Source organism: Stenella coeruleoalba (genome assembly GCF_951394435.1).
Source record: "Stenella coeruleoalba genome assembly, chromosome: 13".
Taxonomy (NCBI): domain Eukaryota; kingdom Metazoa; phylum Chordata; class Mammalia; order Artiodactyla; family Delphinidae; genus Stenella; species Stenella coeruleoalba.
This window is the reverse complement of record NC_137159.1, coordinates 44,804,196-44,818,990: the sequence shown is the minus strand read 5'-3', so window position 1 is coordinate 44,818,990 and position 14,795 is coordinate 44,804,196. Positions and strand designations below refer to the sequence as shown.

Genomic DNA, 14,795 nt, shown 5'->3' with positions numbered 1-14,795 from the left:
CTGCTCCCACTGCCAGGAGGAGGCTCTCTGTGGTTTGTTTTTCCAAAGATGATCTCATTAGAGTGCTTCCCAATTCAATAACAAAAACTCCACTTCCCAGTGCAGTGAATAACAGACTTTGTCAGCTCATACAACTAAAACATCCTGGGCTAGAGCCAGTCCATGGGTTGATTTGCTCCAGAAATTCTCCCATCTTCTCAGGATTGCAGGTGATATCTCTGTATTCTGTCAACCCCACCCTCTTCCATGGGTCAGTTTTGGCCTCAGCCTCGCTTCCCTCCTGGGGATGGGGACTGCCAGCACCTCCGAGGCCATGTCCTTGTTCACATCTAGGAGGAGGGAGAGGGCTCCTCTTCCCCCAAACATAGAACAAAGCCCTGAGTTTCACTCTGAAAGGATTCATTTAGGTATTGCACCATCCCTGAACCACACCTACTGCAAGAGATATCACTCAGGCAACCAGGGTGCCTTCCTGGTATCCAAACCACCAGCCATTACAGTGGACATGGGTGGGATGGGCCCCCATTGTCCATTACCACGTAAGATTGAGAAAGCCACATCAATGAATAACAACCTCAAGGGGTGGCTTGGGTGAGGGGGGTGGAGGAGGTTGATGGAGATTATGTGTGAGTGTCGGGGTGCTAAAGCCCCTACTTTCTTCCTGGTTCGTCAAATGTTGCATATCTCACCATGAGAGTGCTGGCCCCCAAAGAGGGGTGGGATTTGGGAAAAGGGGGAGCTTCTCTGAAAGCTACTTTTTCTTTTAAAAAAGGAGCAACATTTTTTTTCTTAAATTCCATATATATGTGTTAGCATACGGTATTTGTCTTTCTCTTTCTGACTTACTTCACTCTGTATGACAGACTCTAAGTCCATCCACCTCACTACAAATAACTCAATTTCGTTTCTTTTTATGGCTGAGTAATATTCCATTGTATATATAAAAAAGAATGTCATGAAGAACCTAGGGGTAAGACGGGAATAAAGACACAGACCTACTAGAGAATGGACTTGAGGATATGGGGAGGGGGAAGGGTAAGCTGTGACAAAGTGAGAGAGTGGCATGGACATATATACACTACCAAACGTAAAACAGATAGCTAGTGGGAAGCAGCCACATAGCACAGGGAGGTCAGCTCGGTGCTTTGTGACCACCTAGAGGGGTGGGATAGGGAGGGTGGGAGGGAGGGAGACGCAAGAGGGAAGAGATATGGGAACATATGTGTATGTATAACTGATTCAGTTTGTTATAAAGCAGAAACTAGCACACGATTGTAAAGCAATTATACTCCAATAAATATGTTAAAAAAAAAAAAAAAGGAGGAACAATGGTTCTAGAAGAAACCTCTTGGAATGAGGCCTGAAGCTCCCTGCATTTAAAGCACCTGCTAATGTATCCAAGCTTGCCCCCTGACTGCACGGAGGGCCCTGGGCTTTCCCTCCAAGGTGCTTGTTTGGGATGCATCTGGCTTCAGAGAACAGATGCTGGTTAATGAGTCCTAAGAGGCCCTAAGGGTCTAGTCCTGCTTGCTCGCATCTGCAGGGTTCCCTTCTCCAGCAGTCAGTGGGGGGTTACTTCAGACATTGGTACAGCTCAGCAGGGAAAGGAGCTGATGTTGGGATGCTGTAAATTTATGCATTAACCAAATGCTTGGCTAAATAACTGGATTTATTTTTCTTTTGAAGTAAAGCCCTCACCTTTGAAGGTGATAGTTATCTGTTTCTCTGGGGAGTGCCGAGTGCCTGAGTTGGTGGTTGGAACCTCATTTGGTCGAAAGACAATCTGTGAGGGTCTGCACGCTGTCCCTGGGGGCCCTACACCATGAGGGAGCCGCTCCCTTGCCACTCAGCACCGTATTTCTTACAAAATCTCTCGTCACTGACAGGAGGTAGAAGTACCCAGAATATGAATGACTCAAAAGGCCAAGGGTGTCCCATGTGACCGGGCTGGGATGCTGAGGCAGGGTTCAGGGGAAGCCATTCGCTTGGGTCAGTGGTCTGGGTGGAAGAGGCTGCACTGGTCTTTGGAAAAGAAGGGGAGGCAGAATCCTTGGCATTCCTCAGTTAGGAGGGGGAGGATTTAAATTCCATAGCAGAACAGTTTGCAAAGATGAACCTGTCGGCACATTATCTTTCTAATTGTGACACTTGGCATTTCCGTCATTCCTCTATCACAGCTGCTTCTCAGGGGAGCAGCCTGGCTGTGGGAACGTCACCACATGCCTCCCCTCGTGTCTCAGATCTTTGGGATGTGAGCTGGGAGAAGTGGAGGGCCCGCGTTCCACCCTAGGGCTGTCGTCATAGCTCTTGGGGCCCAACCAAAAGGAGTGCTATTTCTGCCCCAGCTGTGACTGGTGGCCAGTTTGCTGAGCTCTTACTGTATGCATCGGGTGCCACCTCATCATTTCACACGTGCTAATTCGGCTAACCTCACAGTGACCCTGTGAAGTAGACACTTGTCACCGGGGTGTTGTTATAGCTGAGACCAGAACTGTCACTGTAGGGAACAGAAGACAGTGAGCCCCGCCCGAGCTAGGAGAAGCAAGCCCGCAGCGCCTCCGAGTGTCCTGAAGCTTTGACAAGTTCTAGCTGACGCCGTCACTGTCCCGGCCCCCCTGCCTCACCCCCGTTCAGCTGTGTTACCTTCAGCTTCTAGTAAGGGTGTTGGTCCGGATCTCGCTGGCATCCTGCACGGCCAGCCCGGGCTCTGTGGAAGTGGGTGTGTGAGTGTGAACGTACCCCAGAGGAAAGGGAGAGGGTCTCTGCTGAGAAATGAGGAGCACAAGCTGGATCTGAACGTGCCGGAACCACTGGTTGTGTAACAGGGGTGGCGCAGGCACACAGCCATTATCGCGAGACCCTGAGGGCTGCGGCTCCGCCCACGCTCAGCAAATAGTGCGGTCCTCACGGCAGAGAGCGCGGGTGGAGGCGGGTCTCGGCCTTCTCCTTGGGGCCCTCCAGGCCCTCCGGCCTCGAGGCTGGAAGGTGAGCCGGGGGGCCCAGGGACAGGCCAAGGGCTGTGTCCTGCAGAGCTCCAGAGCCTTCGCCACGGCTGCCCACTGGCCGGACCCAGGACGTGAAGTCCGAGGCCTAATGGCGGCAGCGGTCTCCATGGGTCGCGGTGCGCGGAGGCCTCGGCAGCGGGAGTATATGGACACTGACATTAAGGTAACAGCTTCAACCAACTTCAGACTCTCCCTTCAAGTGTCAAACGTTGATACAGCTGGGCTTCCCTGGTGGCGCAGTGGTTGGGAGTCCGCCTGCCAATTCAGGGGACGCGGGTTCGTGCCCCGGCCCGGGAGGATCGCACATGCCGCGGAGCGGCTGGGCCCGTGAGCCATGGCCGCTGAGCCTGCACGTCCGGAGCCTGTGCTCCGCAACGGGAGAGGCCACAACGGTGAGAGGCCCGCGTACCGCAAAAAAAAAAAAAAAAAGTTGATACAGCTTAGGTCAGTTGTCTACCCCTAGGAGGTGGCCAGAGGTCAGGGTTAAGTTGCAAGGAGATTGCACGTCATTACTTCAGGTCCACCTCTGTGGTGCGGCTCTTCTCAAATAGGAGCAATTGTTGTGAGCTGGGAATTCACCTGTTTGCTATTTGCTACAACATGTATTCCTATTGATCCCATACCAATGATTCTCTCCAGTTTAAATGAAAAAGCCTGAGTGCCGGCTGGGTGCTGGGTGCCTGGCTCCCTCAGTGATGACAGCTGGGCAGGGTCTAGAGACAGGCTTACGAGGTGTATACCCAGGCAGGTGATTAAAGGGGAGTATGGCCTGTGAAATGGCCCTACATGGAGGGAGTTCATGCCCCCAGAGAACTGCCGTTGGGAAGAACGAAGTCAGAGCTTGGTCAGCTCCACCTTTGTGGAGATGTTCTCTCTGGGGATTCACTGCCCTTTCCAGCTCTGGGTCTTGACCTTGGTCACCTGACAGCTTCAGGAACTTTACATTTTGGGAAACTGAGATTGGGTCTTTATCCCTTGCTCCCTAAAATCTTCTGGGGTCCTAATGCAAACTTTATCATTCCCAGCCCAACACATTTTAAGCCTGCATCAGTAATCTCTCTCACAAATACACAAATAATTGTTTCATCTTACCACACACTTTGCCACATTTTATTGGGAATTGGTAGGTCAAAAGCTAAGAATATGTTTACAGATTTTACTTCATTTTCCCATTACTGCTTTCCAAACAATGCGTCCTTTTATTTACTAGCTGTAAACAAAAGTAACCTTCTTGCCACAAAAACGATTGTTTTTATTTTTAGTAGGTTGCTTTGAGTTTCTTTGACTACCAGCTAGGGTAAACTTCCTCTCCTGAATTCGACAATTTCTTTTTCCTTTTGAATAAATTATCTGTGCATACCTGGTTCACTGAGGCTTCTGAGTCACAATCCACAAATACCAACTCTGGCTGATTAGGCAGAAATGGAACTTATTAAGGCTCCCAGCATCTCCAGGAGGGCCAGGGCACCAGGCCTACAGTTTTTACAGCCATGCAGGTGCATATAATTGGTAGACATGAGGCTATGGCCCTGTGCCCTCACTCACTGCAAGGGAGGTCAGGAAAAGGCATTCTAATTTTCTGTTAGGGAGGGTTCTGCCTCAAGAGGTGCTGGATTCCAACAATGTAGGAATGGGTTTAAAAAACTGAGTGGCAGGGGCTTCCCTAGTGGCGCAGTGGTTGAGAGTCCGCCTGCCGATGGAGGGAACACGGGTTCGTGCCCTGGTCCGGGAGGATCCCACATGCCGCGGAGCGGCTGGGCCCGTGAGCCATGGCCGCTGGGCCTGCGCGTCTGGAGCCTGTGCTCCGCAGTGGGAGAGGCCACAGCAGTGAGAGGCCCGCATACCGCAAAAACAAACAAACAAACAAAAAAACTGAGTGGCAGTATGAGTTTCCCTTTGATGCCTTAACAAGTTACCATAAACTTGAGACTGAAAACAGTACAATCTTATTCTCTTAGAGTTCTGTAAGTTAGAAGTTGGACACAAGGGTCAGTGGGCTGAGATCAAGGTGTCAGCAGGGCTGCCTTTCTGGAGGCTCTAGAGAAGAATTTGTTTCCTTGCCTTTTCCAGCTTTTAGGGGAGCTGAACTCCTTGACTTGTGGCCCCTTCCTCCATCTTCAAAGCCAGCAACAGTGGACGCAAATCCTTCTCACGACACAGTATGAACATCTACATCTCTCTTCCATTTTTAAGGACCCCTGTGATGACATTGCACCCACCTGCATAATCCAGGATAATCTCGCTGTTTTAAGGTCAGTTCATTAGCAACCTTAATTCCTCTCTGTCGTGTAATGAATGTAACATATTCCTAGGTTCTGGGATTAGGATGTGGATATCTTTGTTGGGGGCATTATTCAGCAGAACAATGAAAAAGAGTGTCTGCTAGGTCAGCATGCATGTGGAACCTCAAAGACTGTTTGATTAGTCCTCAATTTCATGTTTAATCAATGACATCTAACCCACAGATAGTCTACAGTATGGTGGAAATTTGGGGGTAGAACCTGAGGCCTGTTAAACTTATTTGCAAATTTGTCTTCACAAGCATACATTACACTTTTGTCCTGGGTATAAATAAAATAGCTCTCTTAGAAAATATAATAAAAATAATTTTACTTTTTCAATTTTTACACATTTATCTCAGTTTATATTTTTGATGAAAATATGTTCAAATTTTATATCCTTTCAATAAAATTATATTTTATTTTCAATCACTTAGATCATTACTATCAACAAATTATATGAAAATCTTGATTATAACATCAAAATTAGTAATTTTACTAAAACAGAAATGAGAAAAATATATTTTATGGAACAAATGTATACCTTATGAATTATATGTTTTCACTTTATTATTCATCTAAACATAGCCAGTCCATTAAAAGACTATCCAGATACAGAATAATACTTATTTAGTCATCTTGAATGTTTTTGCATGTTCTTGATATTATAAAAAACCAAGGCTTTGTGTGTATTTAAAAATTTTGTCCTTATGGAGGTATATTTATCAAGATAGGAGGATAAAGCATATTTTATCTATCAGTTTCCTAGACTGATTTATAACTTTTAAAAATCATTTTTATGATATGTGGCTTCCATCTGTACTTGTGCCCCAAGCCCTGCAGGTGTTAGTGGCAGAACTGTCTATTGATATAATTATGTGTGTTTTTTCTCCTTTAATTTGTTGGAAAATGAATTACAGCAGTGATATTATCTAGCCCAACTTGCATTCCTAAGATAAACTAGTCATGATGTATTATTTTGTTTGTTTTTACATAGCTATATTTGGTTACTAAATTAGCTTTAGGATTTTTGCAGTCATGTTCATGAGTGAGCCTGGCATCATTTTCCTTTCTTATACTGTCGCTTCATGTTTGTGGTGTCAGGGTTATGAGAGCTTCATAAATTGAGTTGGAGATTATTCTATCAATATTGCTTTATGTTGTTTCAAGCTTCATTATTAAGTCTATACAAGATTAGAATTTTTATTATCTTCCTGATGAATCGAAGTTTAGAAATTTTATGTAGTTACTATCTTTCTGTCTAGTAATGATTTTGCCTTAAACTTTATTTTGTCTGATATTATTTCATTTGGCTAGTAAAGAAATTTCATTTGGCTAGTGTTTATTTTTCCATTCTTCCCTGACCCTCTCCCCCACCTAGTCTTTCTATTATTTTATGTTTTAGGCATGTCTCCTGTAACATTTACCTGGATTCTTAAAAATTTAGTCTGGTGATCTCTGTTTTTTAATCTCTTTATATTTATGTAACTACTCACATATTGGATTTATTTCTACCATCTTATTGTGTGCCTTTAAAACAAAACCTCTCTATGTGGCTATATTAGTCTGCTCAGGCTGCCATAACAAAATACCACAGACTTGGTGGAGTAAACAATAGAAGTATATTTCTCATAGTTTTGGAGGCTAGAAGTCAGATCAAGGTGCTGGCAGATTCAGTTTCTGGTGAGGACTCTCTTCCTAGCCTGTAGATAGCCACCATCTCGCTGTGTGTTCATGTAACCTGTCAGTGTACACAGAGAGAAGCAGTTGGGAGGGGAACTCTCCCGTGTCTCTTCTTATAGGCACACTAATCCTGTTGGATCAGGACCCCACCTTTAATTACTTACTTAGAGGCCTCATCTCCAAATACAGCCACACTGGGGGCTAGGGCTTCAACATATGAATTGGCGGGGGCAGGGGGTCACATTTAGTCCATAACAGTGGCATTCTACATAATCTCTCTATATTCCAGCTTTCAAATTCTTCTGTGGTATGCCCTGTCCCAAGAGATCTTACATTTTAAAGGTGACACCCAGACAATTAACAATACAATGTATAATATTAGGTGCTCTTAAGTGCTGAAGAGAGATTAAAGAGGCGTATTTATTTGGTGGAGGTGTGGGGTGGGTTGCAGTTTAGGTAGGGAGTCCAGCGATGGCCTTACTGAGAAGACGACATTTGGGTATATATCAGAGAAGGTAAGGAAATGAGTCATACAGCTAAATGAGGAAAAATTGTTCCAGAAAGAGGGAACAGCCAGGGCAGAGGTTTTGAGAACAAAATGTGCCTGGTTTGTTAGAGCAACAAAACAAGGCCAGAATGGCTGGAGAGAAGTGAGCAAGGGAAGGCAAGGGTAGGAGGAAGAGGTTAGCGAGGTAGCAAGGGGCTAGACCATAGGCAAGATGCAATTAGTCTAACCCACCCATTTAGTAATCTAAACCATGTTTGTATTTCAGTAGGCCATGGTAAGGACTTTGGCTTTTACTCTGAGCGTGATGGGGAGTCGTGGAGGGTTCTGAGCAGAGAAGAGATTTGGTTTCATTTCGCAGCATAATTCTGGCTACTGGATGGAAAATCAACTTGGGAGGAGGTGAGAATGAGAAATGAGGCACAGACGTGGATCCTGCAGAGCACTGGCATTTAGTGAGGAAGATGAGGTGGGCTTTGAGGTGTTTCTCTTCATCTGAAGACATTTCTGTGTGTTGAAGGCTGAGAGAGTTGTCAGTGAGGGGAGACTGCTGAACTGCCTTGAAGTAGAAATGGAAGGGGGCGGACCTTGGAAGGTTGAGGGCTCTGATAAATTTTGCCTCTTCCCAGCCATGGTCCAAGCCAACTGAGAAATAAGACGAGGTATTCTTTGGAGAAAGGCCAAAATATCAACTTTATTACTGGGTCAAGTCTGGGTTGGAGGAAGTGACTTTCATAGGGCAAATGAGCTTTTTTGAATTGAATCTGAGCATTAGACAGATATACCTGCCCAGTTACAGATGATCCAGTGCTGGACCATCTCAGGCCTCCTCCAGTGAGGGCAGGACATTTGCTGTTAAGCCTACAGCTTGGTCAGGAGCAGGAAGTCTGAGCTCCAAGCAGGCAAGGAAGATTTCCAAGAGCAAAAGATGGTAGGGCAGAGCTGAGCTGAGCTTGAATTCAGACAGAGAGCAGAAAACCATACTAATTTAGCTCCAGGGGGAGGTGGGTGCATTTCCTCTTAGCATTACCCAACTTTTCATTCTGTTGACCTCTCAGGTTTAATCACTGTTATGTAGTCTATAATTTACTTTAAATTCTTCAGCATAGGCACTGTGGTCTAAGTATGCATGTTTGCTTTAATTTATACTCTGTATTCAGTTTTCCTAATTCAGGAATATATACTGCAAGGATCATTAAGCTGCTAAAAATGCTTCAGCTATCTTTATCTTGGACTAGCAATAGAGGCTCTGTTAATTAGACAAATGGATGTCATCAGTAAAATGAGAGGTATACAAGATGTCGGTTGGAAATTACAGACATTCACACTCTTACCTAAACAGGGTTTAAAATTTTAGTGATAATGGATAACCACCCATTGAATAACATTCTGTGAGTTCATACTAAAATAAATAAATAAATAAATATTCTTTCTTATAATAGAAATTCAACAATAAAAATAAAAGAAACGATGGAATTAGAAACTCACCAATGTTGCCCAAAATAGTGGGTGAGTTTCATGATGAACCATATATTTAGGTAGGCTCACAATGTCTTCCTGGGTATTGTTTATTAATTATGAAGAGGGGAAGCAGTAACTTTATAGTGAGGAATCTTGGAGTGCCCATCTCAACTAAGTCATAAAAATTAACATCACCCAGTAATGGAGCAAGCCATTATCATGTGCCTCCTGATATGGTGCGCTGAGGACACAGCGTCACTTCTGCAGCATTCCTACCAAAAATGCATAACCTTAATCTAATCATGAAACATCAGATAAAGCCAAAATGAGGAACATTCTATAAATGAATTGGCCTTTACTCTTCAAAATGTCAAGGTCAAGAAAGGCAAAAAATGACTGAGGAACTGTTCCAGGTTAAAGGAGGCAATGTGTTGATAACTAAATGCAGTGTGTGATCCTGGAGTGGATCCTGGATGGAGGCAAAAAAGCCACATGACTGAGACAATGACACAATTTGTATATGGACTGAGAATTAGATAATAGGTTTGTATCAAAGTTAAATTTCCTGATTTTAATATTGGTACTGTTCTTATGTAGGAGAATACCCTTATTCTTAGCAAACAAAAAAAAACACTCTGAAATATTCAGTGGGTGATTCATGTGCCTGAATTTGACTATATCCTGTAACCAGAATATTGTGACATTTGTATCTAGTTAACCTTCCATACACAGAACAGAGCTGGGAATTCACAGAGGTCCCAGAATAGGTTGTAGGACTGTTTCTTGCCTGCCTGCTAATTAGCATTTGCATGGGTGGCAGAACTCAATCTAAGAATTACTTTCATTGTATCTTGGTAGGGAGGTTACAGAGGAGGCCATAGATGTTCATCAAAGGAGTCTGTTGTGAATAAGCAAATTGCTTTAGGTGAGTTTGCAACAACTGTTAAGCCTGTGGTCAGCCAGGGGTTTGGCTATCTTGGGGGAGACCAGCAACTCATCAGTAGGGTCCAGCTCCCATCTTTGTGGACTAGCCACTGTTTTGGGGGGTACCCTCCACATTGCTGGTGGGCAGCAGAGGTGGATTTATCACAAAGCTGAGGATGCTGACGCTTCATGACCCCTCACTTGCTCAGGCCCCTACAAGGGCCCTATACCTGATTTTGTATTCATCAACTTATGTTCTTTTCTCCTTAAACTGCTCCCTTCCTGAAAATTGTGTAAGCTTCAGGCTTCAAAAAATCTGCTGGCATTTTAGGTTTTGCCTGCAGAAGGCTCTGAGATGGGTCAGAACCACACAGTGAGCTCACAAAGCTGGACACTCACTCCGCATTCTGTTTCTGACCCCCATTTAAATCAGTCACATTGTCTATCGTCAGAGGTTCTTCGATGAGAGCAAATGGTCACATTAAGATACTCCACAAATAAAATGCAAACATTATAAGGAGGTCCCAGGTGTGAATATAAATCCCTTTTCCATTACAACTTCTCAGGGAGAAATTAAGTTGAAAGGTTAGACCTATTTGCATGTTAAAATCCAAAGACGGGGCTTCCCTGGTGGCGCAGTGGTTGAGAGTCCGCCTGCCGATGCAGGGGACACGGGTTCGTGCCCCGGTCCGGGAAGATCCCACATGCTGCGGAGCGGCTGGGCCCGTGAGCCATGGCCGCTGCGCCTGTGTGTCCGGAGCCTGTGCTCCGCATCAGGAGAGGCCACAACAGTGAGAGGCCCACGTACCGCAAAAAAAAAAAAAAAAAAAAAAAAAAATCCAAAGACAATGAAGTTTTGAAGGAATTAAATTTCGAAATCAAATTATCTTGCCCTTGTGAGTTGAAGTTCAAATAAATGAAAGTCTAAAATTGATAAAATCCACCTCCCCATCCCAAACCCAGTTGCTAACGGCTCTATCTCAGCTAGAGGTGTCTCAAGGCCTGGGTGGCGTTGAGGCCCTTCTGGCAGCTCTAGCCTGGGCCAGCTCTTCCAGGAAAAGAGGTGGTTCCTTAATACACAGCCTTGGCTCCCCACCAAAGTAAGAAAGCGAGTGACTCTCCAGTCCTGGATCAATTTTCTCAGGAAAAAGCCTGTTTTAGGTGTTGACAGAGATCACAGCAGAGACTCAATGGTATCTAAGGGAAGGAGGATAGAAGAAAAGTCCCTTTTCCCTCTGTATCAAACCCCAGTTCTGAAACAATGTTCTGAAGGACGGGAAGTCCTGTGGAGCCTCAGGAATGAGCAGACACAAAGTGGAAAATACGGTTTGAGGTGAGCCTTCATTCAATAATGATTGTGTGTCCAATGGTGTCATGCACCATGTCATGCTCTGGGGGGCAGTGGTGAGCAAGGCAAGCGAGGCTCACCCGGAAAGGATGAGGCCCGTGCATCCGCAAGTGCAGGAGGTCAATTCGTTCAGAGCTTGGAGGAAGAACATTTACCAGCACAGGAGATTGCTTCGAACTCATTTCTCCCCAGGTAACTGGGAGTGACAGTTCATCCTGATTTTATACCAGAGCGAGCCACAAAGAGAGCAGCCGTCTAAGAGGAGGGAGACTCTGCGTCAGAACACACAAATAAGGAAGAAAAGAAGCTGAATGCTTGTTTCCTCTGGCCTTCCAGGCACTGAGCTACATCAGCCTGAGGGGGCTTCTCCTCTGAGTGGTGTGCCACTGTGCTTCCTGACTCTGAGTTTCTGGGCAGGGGTCCCTTGTCACAGATCTCGTCAGAGAGATTGCCAGCTTTACTTTTACTTCCCGATTGTAAAAAAAATGACCTTTTTCTATCATCCTCCAACTGCTTCTCAGAGCACAAGTCATTTCTCTTACCTCTTTACTAGCTGTGTTACTGTGAAACTCCTAACATTTGATTGGCATTGCTCAGTGGAAATATTCCTGCTAATGCATGTGCACCCCTCGAACTTTCATCCTCTGCCAGATTGCTGCTCCAGCTGGACTTTTCACTCACCTTTTCGACAGAAACAGGAGTTTTAAATAAATGCGGCAACTCACACGTTATGGCCCGTTCTCTTCACCTTTCTCCTCACCTTTCTCCAGAGAATGGAGAGTCACATGTTAGGTAACCCCTCAACCAGGCCTTTAGCAGTTGGAAGGCAGGAAGTTACAGCCACTATCAGAAGGAAAATCTGACTTTTAGGTGCTGGAGGATACACAGAGTGCAGAGGGTGGATTATAACAGGTCTTTTTTTTTTTTTCCCCCTCTTAAGACATCTATCAGTCCATAGCAAGCTTTTCTCAGCTTCCCTCCCCACTCCTAATTGTCCTCTCAGTGTTTTTATCCCCTGGCCTCCTGTGGGTCTTCCTTGGAGTAGAAAGTCCTGCTCCCATCTCTCTTCATCCTTGTCGTCAGGGGCTTGGGCAGGGCGGCTTCTCCCCGGAGAGGCAGCACGGTTGCCATGTTGGCTCCTGGGATAAAACAAAGGGAGCCAGAGCCCACTTCTGTGTGTTTCTAGAGGAGACTTGTGATGAAGAGGACCAGGACAGACCTTGTTTCCTGGCTAAGATGAAGCAATAACGGGTATCTCCGTAGCAGCACTAAGGGATAAGTATCCATGAGGCCAATGCCTTTCCGATTCTTTTAGGAATTTGTCTGTTCAAAGGTGGTACCAAACCTATCTATACAGAGTTAGAGCCAGTTAAATGTGGAATGGACTCAGACATCTGGGCAGACTGAACCCACCACTGATCAGTCATTCTGCTGATTTCTTCAATTTCCTTTCCATTTTAGGATTCTCACTTCTCCTCACCTGCGATTGTCAACACAGTGAGAGTTAGTTGGGGGCCCTACTCATATCTAACTCAAGAACTATTATTGTACTTGTAATTCATCAGCATACATTCACATTTCTAGTTTTACAAGGTTCCATGCTAACATCCCTAAAACAGGCTGTGTCCACAACAGTGTAGTTGACGGAAAGTAAACATTCAAATCAACCAGTTGATTGGCCGTTGTGATACCATTAATGATTTTTGTTTACTCCATGAATTAACAGAGTTCCAGGCCCACTTAAGTGTCAAAGCAACTTGAATTTCCAGAAAACCTTAACTGGAAATCGTTTCCCAGTGTGATAGTAGAGCCACCAAAGGGGCTAGATTCGAGGTAAATACACAATCAATAACATTCCTCTATATATATCAGTTAGAAAAATATAATAAAAAGAGACCCCATTCACAATAGAAACAAGACCCATAAAGTACCAACAAATACTTTTAATGTGAAATATATGTGACCTGTGAGCAGAAAACCAACCAGCCAACCAACTAACCAACTGAATAAACAAACAAAAATGTGGTGAGCTACAAGAAGGCCTGACTGAATGAATACAAGAAATGTGCTCCTGTTGGAGGCAAGAACATCTTAAAGAAACAATTTCTACTTAAACTAATTTATAGATTTATACAAATTTCCAGTGAACTCCATGGAACATTTTTGAAAGATAAAATTATTTACCTGAAATAGATAATGAATAAACATCAAAGAAGAAGATGGCATTAAAGAAAATGATTGTGATTGTCCTAATGGGTACTAGGGCTGCCGTTTATGAAAACATATTCTCAAACTATGTAAAGAGTATGATACTGTTGCAAATCAATGGAACATAGTACTTACTACAGAAATGGACACTAGTATGTGTAAGAAACAAAAATATTATAAAGAAGGTCACATGATTCATGGGACAAGGAAAGATTATTCAATAAATGCTATTAAGGAATTTGGATGTCTTTAAAATACCTATTCAAATCCTCTTCTAACATTGCACAGAAATTCTAAGTAAATTAAAGAAGTTTTTAAGAATCTAAATGTATCAAATAGAACAAAATAAAATGGAATCTTGATTAGGCAGGCCTCTGATGGAAGGGATCCACGCAAGCATATAAGCTAGATATGAATACATAAAAACCAACACTCTGAAATGCAATAAAATAAAGCAAACAAAATTCAGAGACAGATGAAAAATATTTCCAATGAAAAAGACAGACAAGGTCTAACACTTGCTAATAACTGAAGTATGTTTTAAAAGCACATAAACAAAGCAAAACCTCTGAGATGTCAATATGGGCAAAGGACTTGAAAAAAAATAGATTTTTAGGGAGGAATTAAACAGGTCAACACAAATATAAAAATGTTCATCTTCATTAATTGCAAAAGAAATGTAAAGACATTATAAAGAGATTCATATTTGGCCTATTAGCGAAGATTTTAAGAATGTTAATGCTAGTGATAATTTAATGAACCTGGCATTCTCATAAATTTCTACTGACAGCAATCCGTTTGGAAAACATTTAGACAGTACATATCAAGCTTCTGAAAATATTTATACCCTTTGAAACAGAATTTCACTTTCGACGATTTATCCTACAGATAAATACTTTTTGTACAAACAGATTTATTGCATCATTATTTATGAAAGGATACAACAAAAAATATCAAAGTGTTCAGCTGTAGGAAAATGGTTAAGTAAACCTTGGTATATTCAGTTAAGAGATTCCAGACTGTATATATCTGTGATTACAAAGCTTATGCATAAAAAATAATAATGGATTGAACAATGGGACTATAATGGATTTTTTTTCTTTATTCAGTAGGTTTTAAATACTGTTTTTTAAATTACATGAAAAAATAGGAAATACAAATAAACAAAAGAAAAAATATATGCGAAAACCTACCACCCAGAGTCAATCACTGTTTTTAGTTATCGTCTCCCCAAACTTCAACACTTTACTTCATATTTTGAAATGATAGTACGTTCACATGGTTTAAAAACCAGAAAGTATAAAAAGGTGTATGGGGAAAAGTCCCCTTCTTGTGCTTAATCCCCTAGTGTCAGTTTCCCACTTGTCAGATTTTAAAATATA

The 14,795-nt window shown here is 43.4% G+C and overlaps 1 protein-coding gene across 1 annotated transcript in view; it reads left to right on the top strand.

The window, feature by feature from the left end:
* The first annotated feature begins 2,894 nt into the window (after positions 1-2,894).
* Positions 2,895-14,795, top strand: part of EML6 (EMAP like 6) — a 349,731-nt gene continuing 337,830 nt past the window's right edge. Inside the window, exons 1-2 of the mRNA XM_079941576.1 lie at positions 2,895-3,168; positions 5,199-5,257. Coding sequence (XP_079797702.1) covers positions 3,094-3,168; positions 5,199-5,257 — 134 coding nt within the window. The 5' untranslated portion in view covers positions 2,895-3,093. The remainder of the gene's footprint in view (positions 3,169-5,198; positions 5,258-14,795) is intronic.